The sequence below is a fragment of the Haliotis rufescens genome, unplaced genomic scaffold, assembly GCF_023055435.1.
Source record: "Haliotis rufescens isolate VD_foot unplaced genomic scaffold, xgHalRufe1.0.p SCAF_43, whole genome shotgun sequence".
NCBI lineage: Eukaryota > Metazoa > Mollusca > Gastropoda > Lepetellida > Haliotidae > Haliotis > Haliotis rufescens.
The window spans coordinates 2203740-2229470 of record NW_025964146.1 but is presented as its reverse complement, the minus strand read 5'-3'; the positions used below and the strand labels follow the sequence as shown (position 1 = coordinate 2229470).

General features: G+C 40.1%; 1 protein-coding gene across 3 annotated transcripts; it reads right to left on the bottom strand.

Annotated features, from left to right (window-relative positions):
* Nucleotides 1-7828: 7828 nt before the first annotated feature.
* Nucleotides 7829-25378, bottom strand: LOC124151187. Of its 3 annotated transcripts, none has more exons than XM_048382999.1 (8): nt 25318-25378; nt 15136-15180; nt 14666-14779; nt 13695-14415; nt 13251-13438; nt 13021-13092; nt 12046-12240; nt 7829-11529 (listed from the first exon to the last, which is right to left on the bottom strand). In XM_048382999.1, the coding sequence occupies exons 1-8, from the start codon at nt 25331-25333 to the stop codon at nt 8978-8980; spliced, it is 3903 nt and encodes a 1300-aa protein (XP_048238956.1). In that variant the 5' UTR covers nt 25334-25378; the 3' UTR covers nt 7829-8977. The 3 variants fall into 3 exon arrangements, with proteins under 3 accessions (XP_048238956.1, XP_048238957.1, XP_048238958.1); XM_048383000.1 differs by having other exon boundaries at nt 13021-13086; XM_048383001.1 differs by lacking the exon at nt 25318-25378 and adding an exon at nt 15936-16352.
* Between the last annotated feature and the right edge of the window lie 353 nt (nt 25379-25731).

Below are 25731 nucleotides of genomic sequence, written 5' to 3'. Positions count from 1 at the left end.
TATGCATAATACAGTAATATACATAATGCAGTAATACGCTTAATGCAGTAATAGGCATAATGCAGTAATACACTAGTGCAGTAATATTCATAATGCAGTAATACACTAGTGCAGTAATATTCATAATGCAGTAAATTACATAATGCAGTAATACACTTAATGCCGTAATATGCATAATGCAGTAATAGGCATAATTCATTGTGGGTATAATACATTTGTGAGTGAGTTGGGTTTAACGCCGCTTTGAACAGTATGTCCGCTTGATGTGGGAGGAAAGCCCGAAGTGATGCAGGTCTCAGACGTTTACCACTTTGGTGAAACCCACGAGCATGAGTATGGTGCTGACAAACCTAGAAACATAATCAGGGCAAACCTGGATTCGAACCCATTATCCTAGGTCTCCCCACATGTCCAAGAGTCACAGCACAGTAATGTATTTAGCAATTGATTTATTATCTTAAAATTGTTTTAGAAAATATTTTGGTCCTGCGTTCAAATATTTTGGGGATACAGGCCTGTAAAACTATTGATTAATTTAGTTGGTGGCCTTATGAAGAAATACTCCCATAGACTTTGACCAGCAATAATTTATGTTTCTCCTTATGCTTAAGATTAGAGAACCATAATTGGTCTTTATTAATATATAAAATTTAAACTACTTAAAAATCGCGAAGATAAGAGGATTTTTTAATACAAATAAGATGTTGATTCAGTGCAGGTTCTTCCGTTAAAAAATTAAATTATTGTGAAGATGTTGTACACTCAATCATCAAATCATGACAACATTCTTCTGTGATATGAAGGAACTAGCTCTGTTTTGTTTTTTGGAGTAAGTTATGTTTGTATTTATTGTTATGATTTTATTGCAATTGTATTATAAATTTTGTATTAAATAATATACATACCAACTTTCATGAAATGTTGGTGGCATCTGTACATTCATAGAGAGAAACATTATTGTGGATTATGTATTTTTAGAATTTATTATATTATCATCAAAGTGTTTATGCTTCTTGAGGTTCTCCTGGCCATATGATAAGTTAAGAAAATAGAATATCGAGCATCTCTAGTCTTGGGTAGGCACTGGCGCGTGTGTCTGTGCCTGTGAGTGTGTTAGTATGTGTGTGTGTTAGTATGTTTTCGTCTGTGTGCATGAGCGTGTGCCAATGTGTGTGTGCGTGAGCGTGTGCAGGTGTCACTTTTACTGTTAATTGGTATTATGTGCATCCCTGCTTTTTCAAGATCCTGGGTTCCAAATAATTATACAAAATAAGGGAACAATGAAAAATATCGGGAAATAATCTTTACTATCTGTATAACTGATATATTGCTTAGAAATTCAACACATGTCAGAAAGAAATGTTGAGGTCTGTGTGTGTGCATTGTTTTCAAAGCGTATTTGGTAGACAAGGCTGGGAACCTATGATGTGTCTAAAAAGTGAGTGTTCCCTTATTTATTTCCATAAGTATATATTCTTTGGAAGTGGGGGCCAAAATATGTTTTGGGACATATGAAATATTATAGCAGGTCCAGTGACATTTATTTTTCTTTCACATAACCCTCTTGCTTGACAACGGGAAAGAATCAATACCGAAATGTCACTATTACAGTATAATTAAGAAGTTGTTATTCATGACACATTCTTGTCTACTTTGTCTTCCGTCAACTTCTAAGAAATGCCGATCAAACAATTTATATTAACTGAAGTCAAATAATTTTTTCCAGTTTTTTCTCATACAAGTTATAATTTTATATAATTAATCCCAAGGCCGTTAATCACAATTGTGATACTACTGTACATTGTTTACATGTCCGCCATTGAATTGTTGATAGGCATTTCTTAGGAGTTGACGGATGACAAATATAGACACAATATATGGATATCAACATCTTCTTTTTGCCGTAATAGATCCTTATACACTTGTCAAGCATTTATAATGTATAAGGATCTGTACCGAATCATCACCATAACCGTAAAATAAAGAAGTTGTTATCCATTAATTGTGTCTACTCTGCCTGCCATTGCCTACGTTCAGCAGAAGGGGATTAAGGGAGGGAGTTGTGTTTGATATGAATTATAGAACTTATTTTAAAGGATACCAGGTCTCTTCATACAAGATGTATTTTGAATAAAATGGATCTGTTCATGATTAAGAATATGTTGTTATTATTTGTTCTCTTGATACTGCCAGTGGTATTTCACAGCGTCAGTGTTAACTATTTATGTTTATCCCCTACCAAACAAAGTTTTGGCGGATATAGAAACGTGCTCCGAAACACGTCTTTCTGCAACTTGCAGATCATCCATAGGCTCTATTGTTGCGACCAACTGACTATCATGCTGACTACAAGCCAAATCCGGAGAATGACAATCAAGACACTTCTCATAAGTACACTTCCGCTGAGAACAACGTGACATCGCATCCGCTTTCTGATGCTTTCTACCAGGCCTATACTGGATCTCGAAATCATTGGTTTCAACAACACTAAGCCACCTTGTTAATATTCCTTCTGGATCCTTGAAGTTTTGCCGCCAAATCAAAGGGGCATGATCACCATAGGAGAAGCGATATCCGAGAAGTTTGGTACAAACGGCCTGTAGTAACATACAAGACCTAAGAAACTGCGAATATCTGACCGGGTTTCCGGTCTAGGCCAACTTTTGACAGCTTCTACCTTTTCTGGACTACATCTAAGACCATCTGCTGAGACTATGTGTCCTTGAAAAGCAACTTCAGGTTGAAGGAGCGTAAACCCAGCTTTGATAAGTAAGGACACCTATCACGAAAATGACCTGGTTGATTGCAGACACAGCATGTATTGGGCCTAACACTACGTAAGTAACGTTTGAACCTTTCCAAGCGATCATCCATCAACTTGGCAACTACCTTACGTGTCACCAAGGTACTACCAACTGGTTGAACAGTTCGATTGATTCCTGCTACCCTGTCTAAAGTTTCAGGTTTCTATTTCCTGCTACCATCGACAGCTTCAAACTCCATGGCTTATTAAATAGCATTTTCTAGTGTTTGTGGATGGGCAATTGTGACATGTTTCCTCATGTCAAAGCTATGCAGGCCAGTTAAGAACTGATCAATTAAATGTACCTCTAGTGCTGAATAAGTGCTGGTAGGGTAAGCTAAATTTGCTAATCTACGGAGCTGATACCTATAATCCGAAACGGTTTCGGCACGACCTTGTCGACGATTTCGGAATTCACTTCTATAGGCTACATTACGTTCTTCTGGATTGATGTAAGAATATTTCCTGGTGACATTTCAACTTTCAGACAGGATACATGGCGCCACACACAATGTAGGAACATTTCCTGGTGACATTTCAACTTACAGACAGGATACATGGCGCCACACACAATGTAGGAACATTTCCTGGTGACATTTCAACTCACAGACAGGATACATGGCGCCACACACAATGTAGGAACATTCCCTGGTAACTTGTCAACTTACAGACAGGATACAAGGTTTCGAGGTATTTCGTGATCTGTCTGTTTTCCTCCATTGTTGAGCAAGATGTCCGTGCAGATGTTAGCATTTCTCTTTTGCATCTTTCCATTTTCCATTCCGTGTGATGACCTGGTAACACGAGCTGCCCAACTACACAACATTCTTCTGACAAGTCACCACTCCTGTATATGAGGAATGTGAACCCACGAATGAATTAAAATTCCAAAATTATATCGGCGTAATGATCTAAAGGCGAGATCGTTTACGTCACTTCTAAAAAAATGTTTGTTTGGGATGGTTTCATGTAGTCAACAAGTCTTTGTATCACTTTACAATCTCTCTCGTCACATCGCCCCTTTATCCCATCCCTGACAAAACTACCCAACTTACGAGCCGTGCACCACACACCATGGTGGATCTGATACAGCCAAGGGAGTTTATGATGAGAAACGAAGAACTCAAGGACCACTCCAATGACAATACAGTACTTAAGGGTAATATTTCCGTCATTATGTATCCAGATACGTTAAATACATTAAGATATTTCCATGAACCTTGCAATGCTAATGGTAAAAGTTTTTGGATTTGTATTCAAAATGTATTGATCGTGACAAAGTTCGTCAGTGTATAGATAGCTGGAATTATCGCGCATGGTCTGAACTTCTGCATGTGGGAAGTGATCAAATATCGTTTACTTTCACGTGTTAGTGTTCTATTTCCCGGTCTTCTGATGATTGTTCTTTTGTTTAACTCCGCACTCAGAAATATTACAGCTATATGACGGCGGTCTGTAAATAATCGAGTCTGGACCAGACAGTAGTGAATGATGTCTTGAGCATCGATCCACACAATTGGGATAGGATGACATGCATCACCCAAGTCAGCGAGCCTGACCACTCGTTCCCGTTTGTCGCCTCTTACGGCAATAATGGTTTACTGAAGACCTATTCTGACCCGGATGTTCACGGGGCCAGTCTTGTGATGTCGGAGCAGACTTCTGAATCTATGTTCTCCGTTGTTCAACACCACGCAAAGAAATATTTCAACTATATGACGGCACCATGTTAATATTTGCTTCGGGACCAGACAAGCCAGTGATTGATATTATTAACAACATTCCACGCCTGCGGGTGTGATAACACGCAAGTAACCAAGTCACCGAACAGGAACACCTATCAATCCAAGCATTCATGTTTTAATACTCTTCCTAACTTCTTTGAGAGGCATTTAGAAGTTGGAGTATTAAGTAAGGAAACGATATAAGGATAACGGTGTTAGAACCTACACTGAAACGTCGCTCCTAATTGTAATAGAGAAGTTGTTCGTCCATAGATCCTTTCTTACTCTCCCCATCTTGCATTTGCAGTGTTTCACCGACTGTTTTCACCCCTTTAACGTTATCATTATGTTTGTAATATTTTGGCAAAATCCAATTTCAAGTATATTCTTTCTTTTTTCCGACAATTTATGAAATGTAAAGACATTTCAGTCGGCTTTCCTCCAGGGCAATACACGATTTGTCGTCGGTTCGTTCACATCAATTTTTATATGATGCCAAATATTTGACAATTAATCCCCAACAAGTTGTTTGTCACATCTTGTTAAACTGCTTTGGAGAGAATGGACAATGGTATCTTCATCATCGTCTCTAGACCTGTTTGTTTCTGAGAACATGTTCTTCTAATGTTTCAAACTTCATTTTAGAAAAAGAAGTGATGATGGTAACTTGGTGGCAATGTTTTGGTTGACACGTATGAGCATAGACTTTATCAGAAACCCCTAAGGGAAATTAGACAGAGCTGTCTCTCCGGACATGATGATGATGATGATGATGATGATGATGATGAACATTTCATATTCAGTGTTCTGTATGCTTTTGTGATGAGGTGCTTGCAAACTGCACAAAAAACAACATAATTAAATGAACACACTGGTACTGTAAAATCAGTCTTTATTCATTCAGTGTAACTTAGGGATGTGACAACAAACGTCAAATAATTTGTCAATCGGTCACCAAGAGTATTGTTTACCGCCCATGACACACCCAAAGGGTATTTTGCATCAGTGAACTACACGAACAGGGAAGTGGTTAGAAGAGTTGGTTCGTTGGTTTGTTGTTTAACGCCGCACTCAGCAGTATTCCAGCTATATGACAGCGGTCTATAAATAATTGAGTCTGGACCAGACAATCCAGTGATTGATATCATGAGCGTCAATCTTAGCATTTGGGATCTATGACATGCATCAACCAAGTCAGCGATCCTGACCACACGATCCCGTTAGTCGCCTCTTAAGACAAGCATAGTCGCCTTTTACGGCAAGCATGGGTTGCTGAAGACCTATTCTACTCCGGATCTTCACGGGTCGGTTACAAGAGAAGCAGAGGAAACAAACTCACATATTAATTAAAAGTAACATGTGATCAAACAGGTTATATTGCAAAAACTAAACATAGTTACTATTTTAGGACAAGAAAATGCATTAAAAATTAAATTCATTTGATAAACGTCGCAAGGGATAATTTTTTTAGTGTAAAGCTGCAATTTTGGCAGACAAACAGATTTATTTAAGTCTAACATTAGGTACAGGTATATTATAAACAGGTTAAAACATTTACAAATGTAAGCAGCTAGAGACGAGTATATACCAAATAAAATAATACCTTTCTTTACAATAAAGTAAAACCATCTGTATAAAATATGCACGTAAAAAGATCACCAAGTATATAAGGCACCGATATACATTTCCATCAATAATATAATAATGCGCGACAGCGACACAACATATGCTAGAGAGTTTGGGCAACGTTGAAACACATGTTTCATTTGACGTAACAAAGACGTATTTCTGTTCATGTGTTTAAAAAATAAGCTAAATATTCAAGATTAGAAGATGGCATGTAGAAGGTTTGGTGAACGACGACAATGCTTGAATGAACACCCATATCTACGCTGTTCAAATAGTAACAATAAGCCTTTGTTATAAGAGACTGGAGCGTGTACGAGCCGGACGTTATATTTAGCTAAATATCTACCACTAAGCACATGCAAATCAAGTGCAAATAAGTACGTTTGTTTAAGAGCCTATCCGTTTGAATGTAACTGATGTCACACGTGAGGAGGCGTCTTAAGATCCTGACGCATATATAGATATCGTATCGGGGTTAAATGACATTGACATGTCTGATATTCAGTTGAAAGCAGTGCTAAGGTCACAGATCTGAGAACGTTAAAGAAACTCTGGTTGCGGGAAGGAGATGCATGGGTGACTGCAGTGGGCAACCTTGAGAGTTTCTAAGAACGAACCAAGTGGTAAAACCAGAAACCAAACCCTTTCCATAATCATAAACTAAACGTGACCAAACCCTTTCCATACTCATAAAATGAAAGTGACCAAACCCTTTCCATAATCATGAAATAAAAGTGACCAAACCCTTTCCATAATCATAAAATAAAAGTGACCAAACCCTTTCCATAATCATGAAATAAAAGTGACCAAACCCTTTCCATACTCATTAAGTAAAAGCGACCAAACCCTTTCCATAATCATAAAATAAAAGCGACCAAACCCTTTCCATAATCATGAAATAAAAGTGACCAAACCCTTTCCATGCTCATTAAGTAAAAGTGACCAAACCCTTTCCATAATCATGAAATAAAAGTGACCAAACCCTTTCCATAATCATGAAATAAAAGTGACCAAACCCTTTCCATAATCATGAAATAAAAGTGACCAAACCCTTTCCATAATTATGAAAAAAAAGTGACCGAACCCTTTCCATAGTCACAAGAAATTTCTGCTAAAAGCAGAATTCATTGTACATCTTCGACTATATCATAAGCAAAAGTGTTTATGAATCACTATCAAATAGTATCCTGTCCATCTTAACAAACACATGCAAAGGCATGTCCACTGAAAACACACGGGAACACATGGTACAAATCTTGTTCAGACTTGATTATTTACAGACCGTCGTCAAATAGCTGAATTATTGTTGATTGCGGCGTTATACAACAAAGAAAGAAAGAAACAAACAAACATGATACAAATCAGGGCCCTTACTACTCTGATAAATATAAAACGTCAACACCAGAGAATAACCAGTCCCGATTATCTGACGAAACAGACTCCACTGAGACTGAAAGTCAAAATAGTGGTGAACATACATGTGTATTGTAAATGGCTCACTACATACCAATCAATGCATGGTCGCAATATATCCCAGGATGCAAAGCTCACATAAGTTCAACACTACAGTAAACTACGGTTATAAAAAAACACGCTTATAACGAACTGACGGATATAACGAACCTACTTATTAAGTCCCGACTATTTGCTGTAGTTATGCTTTATATATGCTTATAACGAACTACGGTTATAACGAACTAAAATTAGTAGTCCCTATGAGTTCGTTATAACCGTAGTTTACTGTACATCATTTATCAACATAACCTAATTTCTTATATATACATCACACATCAGTGCATCACTCCGTACATCTCTACAGCTTGCATCACTTCACATGGTTTAATATCACAAAACCAAAGTGCTTACGCTACACTTGGAGGCACTTAGCAGATTGATGATAGTTTTTGTCCGTAATAACGCTGCAGGGGCGGTGGGGTAACATAGTGGTTTAAGCGTTCGCACGTTACGCTGAACAGCCGGGTTCTATTCCCATATAAGTACAACATGTGAAGCCTATTTCGGGCGTTCCTCGCCCCGATACTGCCCCGGTGTTGCTGACATTTTGCTAAAAACTCACTCACATTAACATTGCAGCATCGTTTTAGCAAATTTGGACCAAACACTCCAGTCTGTGGCAATCAAGAAAGTCAAGGTGCCTAACCACCTGATCCGCTTAGTCGCCTCTTACAGGAACATTTAACTCTAAATAGCTGCAGAACGTCAACTCACCATCTCATCAGCACCACCTGCACACATGGGTCACCCCAATCAAACCTCAACTGGTAGTTAATTTGATTTTATGAGTGTATCACTTACTGGAGGTTGTATATCCAGGCCAATACTGCTGAATTGGTCACGTAAAATCACAGTCTCTTTAGCACAGAGCTGTGTGTGGTTGAAGTGTTTGAAACAATCGTTCGTCATGTTGAAAACCCATTTCCCTCTGTCTGGGAATTGATCTGCGTTAGATCAATCACACTCAACGTCTCATCTGTTAAATTGATGAATTTTCTATGGCCCCCATCTTTATAACCAAGTGGCCCATAAAGAACTATTGTCTGAACTTTCCAACAATGTGTCTGTCTCAGGACAAAAGCACTTGATAGCTTCTTTCATAGAAGCAACTGATTGCAGCATTTAACCAGCGCATGTGTCCATATGGAGGAACGGTCTAAGTGCGGAGGATGAGTATTCGTGGTACATATCCTTCCTTTAGAAATACATGGGTTTTGTATCACTGACTTTTCTCGTCCTCGTCTCCCAAATGGATTTCCTTACCGTAACAAGGTGTTTTCAGTCACAGACTAAGCGTGACCTACCGTTATGATAGGTTATAGTATAAAATACCAAAAGCATCACACAATACGATAGCAGTCACACATGGTACCACAAATCGTGAAATATTCGCATTAATCATCCCACATTGTTGGTGAAGACTGCTTTCCAACTTCTCATCAAACTTTTCTGCTCTTTTAGTTTTTTTCTGTTGAACTTTGATCTCTTTGACAATGCTCCGATGTCTATTCGCATGAGCTAAGTCACACGCAGTTTTGTTGTCTTCATCTACCTTCTGAGTGGGAACGTTTTCCCTAAGAAAGAGTTTTACAATCTTTAAATGTCCTTCCTGGGCAGCAATATGAAGTGGTGTCCTCCCTTTCCTATCAGACAAACTAGGATCAGCTTTGTTTTTCAGAAGGGATTGTACTGTTTCTATGTGATCACCCTGAGTTGCTAAGTGCAATGCAGTTTCCGATTTCTCAGTCCTGAGGTTGATCTCACACATGTTCTGCAGAAGTCTTCCCAATACATATTCATAACCCCACATTGCTGCATAGTGAAGCGGTGCCATGCCGTGGATATCTTTAAGATCCACAGACATGCTCCTGATTATAGGCTTTCCATGTTTTCCAGAACTGGCTGACTTTCTTTCTATGCTGAGAAGAGGAGCCACAACTAAGTATTTTCCACTTCTCGCTGCCATATGGAGAGGCGTCATCTTGTCCACATTTACTTTTTGGATGTCAAAATCTTCTTTCAGGAGCAGTTCTATAGCATCTGTTTGACCTTTCATTGCTGCCAAATGTAAGGCAGTGTTTTCCATGTTATCACGATGATCTATATATCTGTGATCTGATTTCAGTAACCGTTTTAGAATAGGCACAGATCCGACAAGTGCTGCTATCAGAAAGCTTGTCCGACAATACCTATCTTTAAGCTGTGTATTGGCTCCAGCCTCTATCAGGGCTTCTGCCACCTGTTCATGCTTACAATACAAAGCCTTTGACAATGCTGATTCCTTTTTGTTATTCAGGAGATCAACATTAATCCCATCCTCATCCAAAAGGAGAGACAACAGTTCCAAGTTATCTGAGCTGGCAGCATAGTGGAGGCATGTGTTGCCACTCCTACTGACAGAGTTAACATCCGCATATTCCAGCATAGCCTTGCAACCTTCCGTATGATTCCACTTAGCACAGGTTATCAGTAAGTCTCCAACTTTGTTCTGTTGCTCTTGCAAAATGCGCGCCTTCTTCTCGAGAAGTAGTCTCATGAGTCTTACATTACCATATCTGCTACACATACGAAGGCATCGCATTGTGCAAACACCATCTAAGGGTATTTCCAACAATTTCTGTTCTAAGGTGGGTATGTGGCAAATAGGAATAAGGGATTGTATTTGTTCCCCTGACTGTGCGTCTCTAATTTTGAAGGTCTCTCTATATTGCAGCAATTGTTGTACTGCTCTGAACACGACTGGATGTTTCAGTGAAACATGGGACAAAACAAAATGAAGATGACCTTTCCGCATTTCGTTAGAGAGGCGTTCTGCAAGAACTTTTGCTGACTTATGGTTGACAATTATGGCATAGTCAAACTCTGCAAGTTCACTTGGCTCCAAACGTACATGCTCTAAATATTTGAGGCTGCAGCGGACTATAAAAATAGTTTCATCATGTTCAGCTAAGACTTTCGCAACTATCTCTGAGGTCCACGAGTGTGAAAAAATGAAACCATTTACTGTCGTTTTCAGGATGTAGGCCTCCATCTGAGCAAGTGCCTCTGAGAGTTGTTTACTTCTTATAGCAGATGCTCCTGCAGAAGTGCATAGTGTTGCTAGTTCAACATTCGAGAGCTCAGATGGATTTGGAATGTAGTCCTGATGGATACAGATTTGTAATGTAGACAGAATCCGTTCATTGAGTATCAACTCCTGAATCATCTCACGACAAATACTTTCCCTGTCTGTGGTCATAGTGTTAAATGTTTCATCTTTCCTTTCTTTCATCATACACAACTTGCGTAAGAGGGGCGACGATGTCGTTGAGCAGTCAGTGACAGAATCATTTAATATATCATTTCTCCTGTCAGTTGCTTGTGTTTTTTCTCTTTCTGCATCATAAACTGTTTCAAAGTCAATTCGCTGACGTTCAGAGAAAATTATGTTTTTGAAAGGAGTGATGTGTTTGATTGCTGTTTGAAAGACATTTGTCCTGAACAGAAATATTGAATATAACACTTGATATGTTGAATCAGACGCTTCAAGTTCTTGCGTTATGTCCTCCAAGACAGGAATCCATTTTTGGTACTCCTCAATTTTAAAGTTTGGAATACCAAAAATGTTGTTGAAAAGAATGATGTATTTTTCACTCTTTTGAATCTGAATATACTCCTGGGGCGTTTCCACAACATACACTTTCCATTTCTTTCTGTGCATTTGAGACAAGACTTGGTGGGCCAGAGTAGTTTTCCCATCACCAGGCTGACCAATGATTGTGGTACAAGAATGATCTTTCAGGCATTTTGTCACATGAGGCAACAAAGGTGAAGGCGCTGTCCCTGATATCCAGTCGTTGATGGTATGGCTGGTGCAAGCTGAAATTAGAGAGTCCATTTTGTACAATTATCATATTGATTTTTAGAGGAGATAGTGAAAATGTTAACCATGGTCTGTGTTAAGTGTGCTTAACACTAGTTACAATTACAGCCAATCTTTGAGATCTGTTTCTGAATACAATACCAGAGAATAACAAGTCTCAGTTATCCAGCGAAACATATTCCATTGGGAGTAAAGTGCAAAATAGCGGTACACATTATGCAGACGCAACAGAAGAGTTTCATTTTAGAGAAGTATATTTTTGCAGATATTTGGAATGTGTTATGTATGTCTAAATGTATCAGCAAAATATGATGGTGTTTAATCAGAAGTAGCAAGAGGTATACTTATACAGCGATGTACATACGAATTCCTTGTTTTATTCCTTTAGGATAACAGCAAGTGCCATCCTGCTACGTCTTGATGTATGACACAGCCATGCGATAACATATTTAGGACATTACGCTCCAGTTAGGTACAGTACAACACATATATGGAAATGGATTATGCCCTACCGAGTAGACGGCCAGTTGTGGTCTCATCTTGCAGCTGTATTTCATCAGCTTCTCTTCCATCATCGCTTGATTGTACTGCATCCTTTTCATCACCGTCAGAATCATTCCCTTCCGACCAGTAACCTTCCTCTTTTCTAGAACGGCTCATTTCATCAGCACTTCCATTTGAAGATGTGTCTCCCGAAAAAAGGAGTTCTGAAAGTAATTACATCAACAATAATAATACAAGTGACAAAACACTTTCCATGAGGACCTGGGACCTACCATTCTGGGGGTATTTTTAAATTAAAACTAAGAGTCTAAATATTATTTGATAAAAACGTCTTGTGGCTAACAAATTCAGTTTTTGAAAAGTTATTTTGGTCAGACTGTTTCTGGGACAACTTATTTATTTCAACAAAACTCCATACAGTCTGTCTTATGCAAAGTTTATGGTGTAAAAAACAGAATCATTATGTTTTGATCTAACATAGAACAAGGGAATGGGTTATTTGACCATTATGCATGCAGAGATGTAACTGTATCTATGTCATCAAGTGAAAAGTGCCCCATGGATCAAGGAATGAAGTTTGTGATGTGGGACAGTGGTGTACAAAATAAAGAAAAGTCAATTGTTTTGACATAATTGAACACAGCTCTTTTCTGAGATTCCTTTGAAATTCAAATCCTTTGAATTTTTAAGAATCCACACGGTAATATTTCCATTTGTCTCGAATACTTTCTGTGAGTATATAGAAAGTCCTTCCATGCTTTTATAATTCTTCATGATTAATATTCGAGATGGGGATTTGGTGGCACATATGCTGACCCTGCAATATATCTCTTTGTACGGATTGTTGTGGAGCATACGACAAAACATGAGGCACAAAATATCTTTCTTTTGACATTTTGAGAGGCCTTTTTTGAGTATTGATATATTTGTATTTTTTACAAATTAGTAGTGCAATGTGGCCTACATAAATTTGTTTGACTCACCACTATTCTCGTCACGAAATTCAACTTCAATCTCATGGTCAGGTGCTTCAGCGTGTATGACCTCTTCTGGAGCTGTTAAAACAAAATTGAATATATGAGTTGGATATGCATTTTAAACTCTCTGATTTATTGGGTTTTTTGTTTATTAATTGAATTATGAATGACTATAAGCATATCGAAATGTAGATAAGTTTTAGCATCCAATTTAGTTATGACCTTTACATAAATACCCTCAGAATTGCTGAAAAGCCAAATGACACTTTTCCCACTTCTTTCTCCTTTCGTGTGAAATTTCTTGATGTCATCGATGTGGATATTGGCTGCAACAATGTGTTGTATTTCAGGAAAGTCATCTCCAGAAACATCTTTTAGTTTATCAGAAGCAACTATATGAGACGGAAGACCTTTAGGTTGTTCTCTGAAAGAAACAAAGACATTTTATTTTATTTAGTGCCTGTTTTTTTATGATGAAAACGTCCAATCTTTACAGGTACACTTGGTGCAGTCTGGTAGCCTAGTGGTTAAGCGTGCGCTCGTCACATTGAAGACATCACAATTCATCCAACATAGTACATCCTCACTCACTCACTCACTCACTCACTCACTCACTCACTCACTCACTCACTCGAAGTATACATTAGTATTTGCCAGGTAAGCTATGGGACATGACTTACTGAAGCGTTTTCTGAAGGTCCTCATCTATAACAAGGATGGTTTGTCCCCTTTTCTCAAGCCACCTTGCAACCTCAATCATAAGCTCATACATCTCGGAACATTCTTGTGCACCAGTACATTTGGCAGTGTCAATCATTACTATGTCCTCGTCAATGTTTTCCACCAATATGCAGAACTGTTGTTTGGACAGTAAACGTAGTTCCTGTTTCATGTCGTGTCCTTCTGTGTGATCGGTAACTGCTACTGCAGCAAGGAAGGCACGAATTATATTAATACATTTTCCACTGTTCATGTTGAGTGCATGGAGACTGCATAAAGTGGAGGTTTTGTCTTCAATTAACCTCAAGGCATTTGTGAATAGGTCGTCTGATACTAAATCACTGGCGTCCAGAAGGCCATAGACCGCACTGAAATGTTCATCTGTGTACCTCCGGATTTGATTTATTACTCTCCGGGCAAGACGAAGAACATATTTCCCAAGATCTTCTCTTTTCTCACACACAAAGCAGAGAATCATTGATGGACGGTCAGGAAACACATAGAACACTTCTGATGTCACTCCGTTTGGTGTATCCATCTTTGGCAGATTCAGCATCACTGCTAGTGAACTTGTCACAAAGGATAATCCGCCTTGGAAATGTTTTCCATGAGATTTTATTCTTTTGCGTATGATGTTGTGCATCTTGTTTGCAATCATTGGTGGATATACTGCTAGCTTACCTGAAGGGACAAATCAATATAAACACCTGATGACAGATTAAATGCTTCTTTTGCTCAATCGTAATGATTATTTAATAAGTGATTGGAATGTTAATTTTTAGTAGATTCTTATGTACAAAATACTACTCTGGTATACAGGCTCTGCCTTCTTGACATCACAATAAAAATCACTTCACTTACATTCAGTTACTATATAACAAAATGCACATTCTAATCACTTTGACGAGATCCAATGCTATGAATACGTCACCTGGAGTCAGGACATGACTCTGAATTGCTTCAAATTGTCCGTCTTGTAGTCGGATCCTTGGAAGGAGTGGGGAGTTACTTGGCCATGAAACCACAACTTCTGAACTGCATGCATCTGAAGAGTGAGTGAGTGAGTGAGTGAGTGAGTGAGTGAGTGAGTGAGTGAGTGAGTGAGTGAGTGAGTGAGTGAGTGAGTGAGTGAGTTTAACACCATTGTGTTATAGTTATATCCCATCATTTTGATGTGGAGGAAAACACCCACATGCACGGGTAGGGAATGACAAACCAAGAAACTTAATCATGAAAGAAGTAACAAAGGTAATGTATTGTTTCTCAGGATAACACCATTAATATAAAATTTTCGATGAACACGTTTTCTTATTGATTACTATGCAAATAAATCTTGTTAGATTATTTATGCCTCTTTACTGATGATGTACGAATGTGTACGGCAGGTGGATAAGCGTTTACCTTTGGTATAAATAACACGGGCCATACTGCTTTCTCCTCTGTCACCTGGATGATACAACATCATTTATCAAATAGTGGAATATAAATGACATAATCATTTGGTATTAAACAAGTTTGGAAAGGAATTCGAGGGATCATTCCCAGGGAAACATGCAGTGAAGTGTGGTTCAAATGTTGGAGGAAGTAATATGGTCATGAGAGAGTTATAATCATTGCTTCTGACAAATGCCAATGAACTGTCTGTTTTGTTATATATATCTCGTGAGAGATGAAATCATCAATAAAATACACATAGCAATGTTAACAATAGTAAATACTAGTATACATAGATTGTTGTGTCAAGGGTAAACACATGTCCAATGCAGTGAGTGAGTATGGTTTTACGTCGCTTTTAGCATATTCCAGCAATATCACGGCGGGGGACACCAGAAAAGGGCTTCACACATAGTACCCATGTCGGGAATCGAACCCAGGTCTTCGCCGTGACGAGCGAACGCTTTAACCACTAGGCTACCCGACCGCCCCTACATGTTCAATGCAGTATGACGTCACTAAACCATAGACACAAAAGTTATGTGCTCTCTCTGTCTAAGGGCCTCGAACTACAATTTCAGCTAGTCACACACTAGAACAGTTTCAGTACTTCAACTGCATACAAACCCTTACAGTGACCTTGATCTCAAGCGAAGTTCACTAGGGAAGATATAGACAATGTTTCCCCTGTCTACATGTACAACCTCTTGGGTTATGAATGTTTTTCAGCTGTATCATAATTATCATATATTAGGAATATAAATTACCGCTGCAACATCTGTCTGGTATAATGTTTCCAAGAAGATATAGTATATATGATGGGACACACCCTTGAGTTCAGTTGCCACTTAAGTAGGTCGGGCTGTCAAATATGAAAATGTTTCTCCTGCCACTTTTATCTAATCTGCTTTACTTGACGCCTGGTGTTACTGAGTTGGATTGAGTGGCAGGTTGGAAAGTTTTCACTTTCTCAAGCCACTCAGAAAATGCTACTGTTTTAATGTTATTAGTCCCTTCATCCACGGTGTATACTTCTGGCCAATCATAGAAGACACATCCTGGCGTATACCCTACTGCCACCTCAAGGATGTATAAGGGGCCCTCGCCTTCGCCCTCGCCTTCCCCCTTGCCTTCGCCCTTGCTCGTGCCTTCGCCCTCGCCTTCGCCCTTGCCTTTGCCCTTGCCTTCGCCCCTGCCTTCGCCCTTGCTCTTGCCTTTGCCTTTGCCCTTGCCCTTGCCTTTGCCCTTGCCTTTGCCTTTGCCCTTGCTCTTGCCTTCGTCCTTGCTCGTGCCTTCGCCCTCGCCTTCGCCCTTGCCTTCACCCTTGCTCGTGCCTTCGCCCTCGCCTTCCCCCTTGCCTTCGCCCTTGCTCGTGCCTTCGCCCTCGCCTTCGCCCTGGCCTTCGCCCTTGCTCTCGCCTTCGCCCTTGCTCTCGCCTTCACCCTTGCCCTTGTCTTCGCCCTTGCCTTCACCCTCGCCTTCGCATGTGCCTTCGCCCTTGCTCGTGCCTTCGCCCTCGCCTTCGCCCTTGCCTTTGCCCTTGCCTTCGCCCCTGCCTTCGCCCTCGCCTTCGCCCTTGCCTTTGCTCGTGCCTTCGCCCCTGCCTTCGCCCTCGCCTTCGCCCTTGCCTTTGCTCGTGCCTTCGCCCCTGCCTTCGCCCTTGCTCGTGCCTTCGCCCTTGCCTTCACCCTTGCCTTCGCCCTTGCTCGTGCCTTCGCCCTTGCCTTCACCCTTGCCTTCGCCCTTGCTCGTGCCTTCGCCCTTGCCTTCACCCTTGCCTTCGCCCTTGCTCGTGCCTTCGCCCTTGCCTTCACCCTTGCCTTCGCCCTTGCTCGTGCCTTCGCCCCTGCCTTCGCCCTTGCCTTCACCCTTGCTCGTGCCTTCGCCCTTGCCTTCGCCCTTGCTCGTGCCTTCGCCCTTGCCTTCACCCTTGCCTTCGCCCTTGCTCGTGCCTTCGCCCCTGCCTTCGCCCTTGCCTTCACCCTTGCTCTTGCCTTTGCCTTTGCCCTTGCCTTTGCCCTTGCTCTTGCCTTCGTCCTCGTCCTCGTCTGTGTCCTTGTTCACTTTATGAAACTCTAATGTCACCAGTGAGCTCGCTTCACATGTGAAGGATGGATTTCCACTACGAACTATTATGCGCTCTTCGATTAACTCTCTCAAACCGTTTTTTACAGTTTCATGTAATGTCGGGTCAACTTGAATTCCTGAATAGATATTGGTCTTTGTTAGGTAATTGTAACCGTCAATCTGTATCACACTTTCCCCTATTCCTAGGAAATAGGAACCACCACCTTGAATTTTTGTGAAACACGAAATGTATTCTCTCAGTCTCAGATCCTTCCAAATGTATTCCACCACTTCTCTATGATTGGCAAGTGTTATGATTCCAGCAAATGGAGTCTTGTCAAATGACTTAAATTCAATGTCCCTACTTTCCTGGATGAAAGGAGTAGGGCGTCTTAGTGTAGGAGGTTGTACCTCTTGCTGTTGCTCGCTGAACAACAATTTTTGAATATTGAGGGTTGTTGGGCGAGTTAGGTTTTCATCGGATGTCACCTTAGTCTTGAAATCTGCTGTAGTCAAAGAAGGAGAAGACTTAACAACAAGCAGCAGAAACACTTTGTAATCTCCTCTCTCGGTGTGGTCACTCAACCAAATCTTGCGGTATGTGTCGACAAACAGAAATCCGTCTTCTATCAGTTTTGTTAAAGTGTCATCTACATATTCATTAAAGAATGCTAGACAGCGATCATTGGGTGACAGACCAACCAGATGAACAAACAAGGCCCCTCCTCCAGCGTTTCGCAAAGCCGAAACCTTTCTGGTCAGTTCTTCAATTTTAGCGTCCCTGGCAGCCTTCCTCTCGTACTTATTTTGCTTTTGGGACGGTTGGTTGACCAGTGTGGCTTTGATGTCGATTGTTAGGCGAAATTGCTCTTGTAAAGGAATGTCTTCATCATTAACAACTGTCGCACACAGATCACAGAATTCTGAAACCATGGCATTTCAATTATTCACAAAACAAGAAACGACCAGTGAGATAGCCAATGTACTTAAAGCCCCACCCTAACTATGAATAGCCCGCAAGGTGGCGGCGTTTCAGTTTCGAACAATGACTGACAATGTAAACACAACCGAGTGTCGGGAGGGTAACCTCCCAAAAACCCCTACATCCCATTTCCCCTACAGCTTAAGACACCAATGTTCACGGTCCATGGCACTGCTAATCCCTAGTCTGTTACCTATTTCATACAATGGAACAACCCAAGAAACTCGAATAGATTGAGATAAATATTTAATTACGATTACGATATTATTCAAAATTCACAATACATTATAATAAAATGTTCATTTTTCATAATTCATAATACATTATAACAAAATGTTCATTTTTCATCTCAACTGTAAATCGTCTCATCTCAGTTTCTCAGTGTAACAAGCGTATAGTTGACAAAGTCATCTATATCCCCCGCCCATTTTAACACGTTATGGTCCCAAACCAGGTAAATGACCCAACATTTCTCTTAGGCCATGTCAAAATAGCTGCAATGGAAATTCTATAATAAACATTTCTAAAACTCCTTAATATCAAATGACACTAGTTCAGTATGCGCTTTATATATAGACATGCAATGTTTGGCAAGGAAATATTTAACAGTTTATTTGTTATACTACTTAAGTAAACCAATCCTATATTAAAACTTAAATCCAACTTGTTGTCATGGAAACATAAAAAATAATAATTTCTAAAAGTGCTATATATCAAAAGGCACCAGTTCAGTAGACATGCAAAGTTTTGTAAGAAAGTATTTAACGGTTTTTGAGTTACACTCTGGCAACGAACACCCTCCCTGTAGAACCTAAGTCCAACTTATTGCCATGGAAACGTGAAAAATAAAATTTTCTAAAATTCCTAAATAGCAGGAGGCACCAGTCTAGTATGAGTCTGGTAAACATGCACAGTTTTTGTTGGAAAGTATTGAATGGGTTAAGAGTTATGCTCCGGAAACAAACTCTACCCTATAGAACCTAAGTCCAACTTGTTGCAATGGAAACGTAAAATATAAAAATTTATAAAATTCCTAAATAGCAAAAGGCACCAGTTCAGTATGTACCTAGTAGACATGCAAAGTTTTGTAAGAAAGGATTTAACAGTTTTCGAGTTATGCTCCGGAAACGAACAGCACCCTTATAGAACCTAAGTCCATCTTGTTGCAATGAAAACGTAAAAAATAAAAATTTAAAAAACTCCTAAATAGCAAAAGGCACCAGTTCAGCATGAGTCTGATATACATGCAAAGTTTCGTAGAGAAATATTTAACGGTTTCTGAGTTATGCTCCGGAAACGATTTCGGGACGCACACACGCACACACACACACACGCACGCACGCACGCACGCACGCACACACACACACACACACACGGACGGAACCCATTTCTATATCCCCCGCCATCTTCGTTGGGGCGGGGGATAATAATTGTTTCTTCCTATTGTTATTTTTGTAATTTCTAAAAATTGTCTTCTCATCATACAGGCATCTTTCATTACACTTACATTAATTTTTTTTTTTAAACTCTCCTTTAAGTCCCCTTATCCCCTAAAGCTCTACCCCTTTCATTTCTACTACCTCTACTCCAGACCTTAATCTCTCCTTTAGGTGAGTTTATAATGCCAGACAGGTAAATGCCGCGTGTTGTATTAACTAATTGTAGGGGAACTGGGTTGTAGGGGAAATGGGATGTAGGGGTTTGGGGAGATAACCGTCGGGAGAAGCCTTTTGAAAACCGTACGCAAACAAGATCACCATTGACCGTCAAACTTCATATCAACTTGGATGACAAACCCTGGATACCACAAATGGCTCCATATCTAGATATAGGTCAATAAAATTTATCTAGTTTTATCATAGAAAGTCGAATCGATCGTGTTTGGCGTCAGCATCAATCGAAGTGGGTGGAGCTTATTTACGGTGACACATTCAATGCATTTGTGGTCAAAGTGTATTGTGTTGTATATCTGTACGGCAGAACAGCAGCAGAACAACAGTTTCAGTAACAGTAACAGTAACGATATATAAATACGAAATTAACGACAAGATTATTTCAGTTCAATCCGAAAATTACATATATTTGTTTAGTTTTGGTCATTTGTATTCAACAGTTACCTCACAATAATCAGATTATATCTATAAAAGACCGCCTCCGTGGTCTAGTGGTAGAGCGTCCGCCCGGAGAGCGGAAGGTCCGGGGTTCGATCCCCGGCCGCGTCATACCAAAAGACGTTAAAAGATGGTACTTGTTGTTACCCTGTCTGGCGCTCGGCATTGAAGGGTTCAAGCAAGGACTGGTCGGCTCGGAGTCAGTATACTGTGTCTGAGTGGGGTATTCATGTTCAACTGTGGCATGGTATCTCAGTGAGCTAGCACTATAAATCGGCATCAGTCCGGACTAGTACAAGCAGCCACACACACACACACGTGCATGCACGTCGCTATATAAGTGCAATAATCTTGGACGCGACGTTAAACCCAATTTCACCTCACCTCACCTATAAAACTTAAATTATTAAACAGATTTTTCAACTAGTGTTTAGGAAGGGGCCTAATTTGAAGCACCAGAAGTTGCGTCAATATTGCTTAGCTTTGCTACAATAGATGGATATGTCACGTGTATCAACCTTACAATGCACATCAACAACTTATAAATAAGTAACGCAATATACTTGATGTTTTGACTTACATTAGTACTTCCGATAAACGAAAACTCCAATACACATATTCCAAGACAAATTTAATTATAAATTTCCTTTCCTTTCACAGAATTTTCACACACAAAACTGAGTTTGATCATTAGATCCACACTTGTCCCATGTATTTTTTGTTCGGGGGATTTGGATACACTTCGCGCACAATTTTTAAAAATAAATTCTGGGATCCCTTCCCCTCTTTGTCCACACCAATCCTCCATCTGCTGCAACGTTTAATATCCGTTTCTTCAAGTTCGAGTATCTACGATATCTCCAAAAGAATCGTCTTTTTAGTTCAGTCCAGAAGTATTTGGAAGCAGTGTTTTCGAGTTGACGAATTTCCGCAACATGGTGGCCGCACAATTCCCTAACTGCGATTGCCTGTGCTGTGTCACGCATGGTTGACAAAAGAAGCGTGAACATACATATTCGGATTCATCTGGTTCCACAATGAAATCTCGCTGTGACACTGATTCACTAATCCCAAGAATCGGCACAGAATTTGTCAAAGTTTCTGTTGCACTTGCAAGGGCGGGAAGAGAGGCGCCATCTTGTCGATTCGAGTTGACGATCGGAATGTCATCATCTTGAATTGGAACTTTCTCCACGACAAAGTCACCCATGTCATAATGGAAATGACCAAAGGCTCCCTGATTATCTCGAACAACCCTTCATCAAATTAGGCTCCACATGAAACTGTTTTATTGCTCATATTGAAGATAAGCGAACTTGCAAAGGTCTTTACGGTTGTAAGCGGATGCGCTCATGGGGCGTGGTTGCTAGGAGATCGCGTGGTCAGAAAGGGGAATAACAAAAAGTTTTAGAAAGTAATAAAAGAAATCCGCAGTGCAATCCAAAAGTACCATGTACAGGATGTTTTTTAATAAAAATACTCCTGCCAGAATGAATGTGAACAAATATTTATCTGAACATCGTTTCGAAGTATGTTAGGCTGTCCGTATTTTGATATTTTCATCGCCATTCCGACGTGAAATAATATAAAGTTTTTTCGTGTCTCAATTTTGCTGCCGCTGTGGAAAATTTCGCACCGATCAAATAAAAGAAATACTACTAGATCTACCATTGCACCGTCATAAAAGAACCAGGTCAACTTTATCTTTCTCCAGTTGTTTATTGAAAATTCGTTTCCGAAGCAAAGGACTCGATCTACATCATAAATTAATTCATAGACTAGATTCCAAGTGTTTAAACTGTTTTTAAATGTCATAAAATAACTTACACAATTATTGAAAGACATTTTTTGAAAAGTAATATATTCTATTTCGTCCGCCCGCTCTCTAGTTAGTTGAAGCTTGAGGGGAGAAACACATACAAAAGCATGGATGGCCTTATGCAAATGACATTTGGCAAGCCAATCAACTGGGAATCTGGGTCACTGTGACCCGCCAAGTTTCACGGATTGAGTTACTTGTGCAGCTTTCGGACAAGTGTGACTTGGCCAAAACACATTGCTACTGGGCAATGAAAACATGTCACGGAAACGACAAAAAAAACTTTCATCACTTGAAAATATGTTTGACCATTACCAGTTTATTTTACACGATCGTTATCATCCAGATTCCAGATGAAGGCAAGACGATCACAACGAAAAAAACCACACTGTTGAAATCACCGATTGCTGTATATATTGTGAGAAATGCTATGTTTCATAAACTGCAGATATACGTACACCACAGGATTACGATTGGATGCCGTGATACATATTATGTTTTGTTGTTGTTCAATTACACTGCTCTTATTCATCACGACAAACGTACGTATTTCATTCAAGTTTAGAGAATAGCGCAGAACTTTGATTTGTGTGTTGGATAAATCGTGGACATTCCACCGTATCATTTTATGAAGATGTGAAGACGACATGGCAGGTAGGTTTTGAAACCCAAGACCTACGCGTTTGTTGAAAAGTCTTGGAATCGTTTGATGGATATTTATTACCATTAAAAAGTCCATGTTGTCAAACATCCCAATATGTGTGTCATATTGACCTGTCAGATCACTCGAATAAGCTCCGCCCACTCAGGAGTACTGCTGTTAGGCTCCAGGTAATAAATACTTACTTTATTATGCCAATTGTATGAATAGCGGTTACTACCTGTAGGACGGGACATGCTTACCCTTTTCGCGCACCTGGTGTCATCACTGATTTTCAGTGGTCCATTCATATTATTTCCACAGCTATTTGCCCTTAACTTCAAGTGGAATCAGTTTCGGCAGAATATCTAGGTTGGTTATTCTCTTGCATGACAATTTATATTTCCATGAAAATCATTATCCTCACGCAAAACTCGTTACTAGGATCAAACGGTACTTGAATAGGTGCCAACATTATTGAGTAGATTATTGATTATTTTCAGACTGTTTTCCCCGTTGCTACATCACACCGGTGATTATGTCACTGTAGTCTATTATTACAGATATGCAGTCAAGCATTTGTTTTTGCCGTTACATATATTCCCCCTTTCAACATAACATACTTTCTTCGGCCCTATTCTCAGTATTTGCCTTCTCCGTGATATATCTGTAGTATGGGAAGTGGGCTAGGTCTGGGGTGAATTGACAGTCCTTGCAAGCTTTATTCAAGTCATCCCCTTTCGTTGTCTGTAAACTAAAATTGTATGATCTATACTCATCAACAAAAGTTCCTGTGACACCAATATTTTAGTGTATTTTTCAAACAAGTAAAGTTTGCTTTTTAATATTGTAGTACATGTATGGAATCAAGTCACAAAAACGCAACTAATACAGAAAAGCATGCATGCATTCCATGCAAAAGTTGACTTTTATGCAAGCCCCATGCATTTCACTACCCAAGAATGGGTATAAAAACATGTGCTTTAACGGGATTCCATATGCATTGTTTAGCATCGTGATGACAACAGCCACTCAGAAAAACAACAAAATTACGCAATTATTCAACATTACGAAATGCCACGCCTGTCCGAAAATGAGCGTCTGAGAGCCATTGGTATGCTTGAAGCAGGATCGAGTCAACGTGATGTTGCAAGACAATTTAACGTCCACAGAAACACCATTTGGTGTTTATGGCAAAGATGGTAACAGACGAATGCAGTCAGAGACCATCCTCGGAGTGGCAGGCCACGCGTAACCAATAATCGACAAGACAACTGGATTCGAACAACACACCTACGAAATCAATTCCAGCCAGCAACAGTGACTGCAAGAAGCATCCCTGGCCTTCGACGAATATCTTCACAAACCGTACGTCGTCGCCTCAGATGTGCAGAGATTGTCGCCAGAAGACCCGCCAGACGTCCCATTTTGACATGAAACCACCGTCAAGCACGAGTGGTGCAGAGAGCGTCTACGCTGGACGGCCATGCAGTGGGGACAAGTTCTATTCACTGACGAGTCTCGTTTTCACCTCAGCCACTGCGATGGACGGATTCGAGTGTACCGACGTTGAGGTGAACGTTACGTCAATCATTGTGTCATGGAAGACGATCGGTTCGGGGCGTTATGGTATGGGGTGGGATTACAGCAAGACAGAGGACCCGTTTGATAATGGTAGAAGGCAATCTCAATGGACAGCGCTACCGCGACGAGATAATCCACCCTGTTGTTCTACCGTTTTCTTATCGTCATGGCCCAGGCATTACCTTTCAACATGACAACACCCGGCCTCATATTGCTCGACTTGTTGAGGATTCTCTTCACCAAACCAACGTGAATGACATCCCCTGGCCGGCTCGCTCCCCCGATCTCTCACCAATCGAGCACACGTGGCATCACATGAATCGGCGCCTTCGACGTCAACCACGTGTTCCACAGACACCCCAGGAACTTCGAAACACGCTCCAGTAGATATGGACAGATATCCCACAGGACTTTGTGCGACACCTGGTCCATTCCATGAGACGAAGATGGGTTGCTTGCATCGCAACCAGAGGTGGACACACACGCTATTGATTTGTAAATTGACATTTTGGCATTTTCATGTTTTCTTTTATGAAATGACGCATTTTCTGAAGTCAGTATGGCAAATGAAACCATTTGTACACTTACAGGAGTCTTTTATCTGTTGCAAACAGAAACTGTTTCAGATTTGGTAAAAAACATAACTTTGCATTAAATAAGTTGCATTAAATCTTATTTAATGTCACAGGAACTTTTGTTGTTCAGTATATATCGGTCCAGCAGGTGATGACTATCCAAATTACACAAAACAGTGTCCCAGTTTGACACACATTCCGAAATTAACATCTGGAGTAAACACTGGCACAGGATCACAGAACACATTCACTCGTTCAGGTTTAACAGGGTTAAATTCCCAATATGGGCACAGTGTGTAAAGCAGTGTTATTGCTAAGTTTCTTAAGGACAACGTTTGAAAAGTATCGGTTTGATAGAAATTCACACTCACCTTCCGCCCCTGCCATTCACGTAGAACGTTCATCCGACAAGCCTGACTTTGCGTCCCTTACGTATCTGAGTATGCTCATGGAACTATGAGCTCATAGTTATTTACAATTGAGACGCGATGAATGTTGAATATCTATATATCGATTCGGGAGTGACAGGTTCCTCGGAGACCGCTCTCAACAATCATTGTTTGGCCAAGCACGCGTAGCTATTTTTACATCATAACGACCCGTGTGAAGTTACATAAACGCGTAACTTGCATTGTGGAGCTGAACGTCAATAATCAATCGATCGGTTATTGAAAGGCCATTGGCCCATATACAAGTGAGTTACATAGACATACAGTTATATTGACAAATATTGTAGTATACGGAGTATCAAGACAACAACAACCCTCATCAAATATATTTTTTTC

Excerpts from the sequence above, each read along its gene's own strand:
- LOC124151187 (XM_048382999.1), bottom strand. Across the intron at positions 13,439-13,694 it reads GACCTTCAGAAAACGCTTCA|AGAACAACCTAAAGGTCTTC; the intron begins GTAAGTCATGTC and ends TGTTTCTTTCAG. Across the intron at positions 11,530-12,045 it reads CACAACTGGCCGTCTACTCG|CTTGCACCAGCCATACCATC; the intron begins GTAGGGCATAAT and ends CTCTAATTTCAG.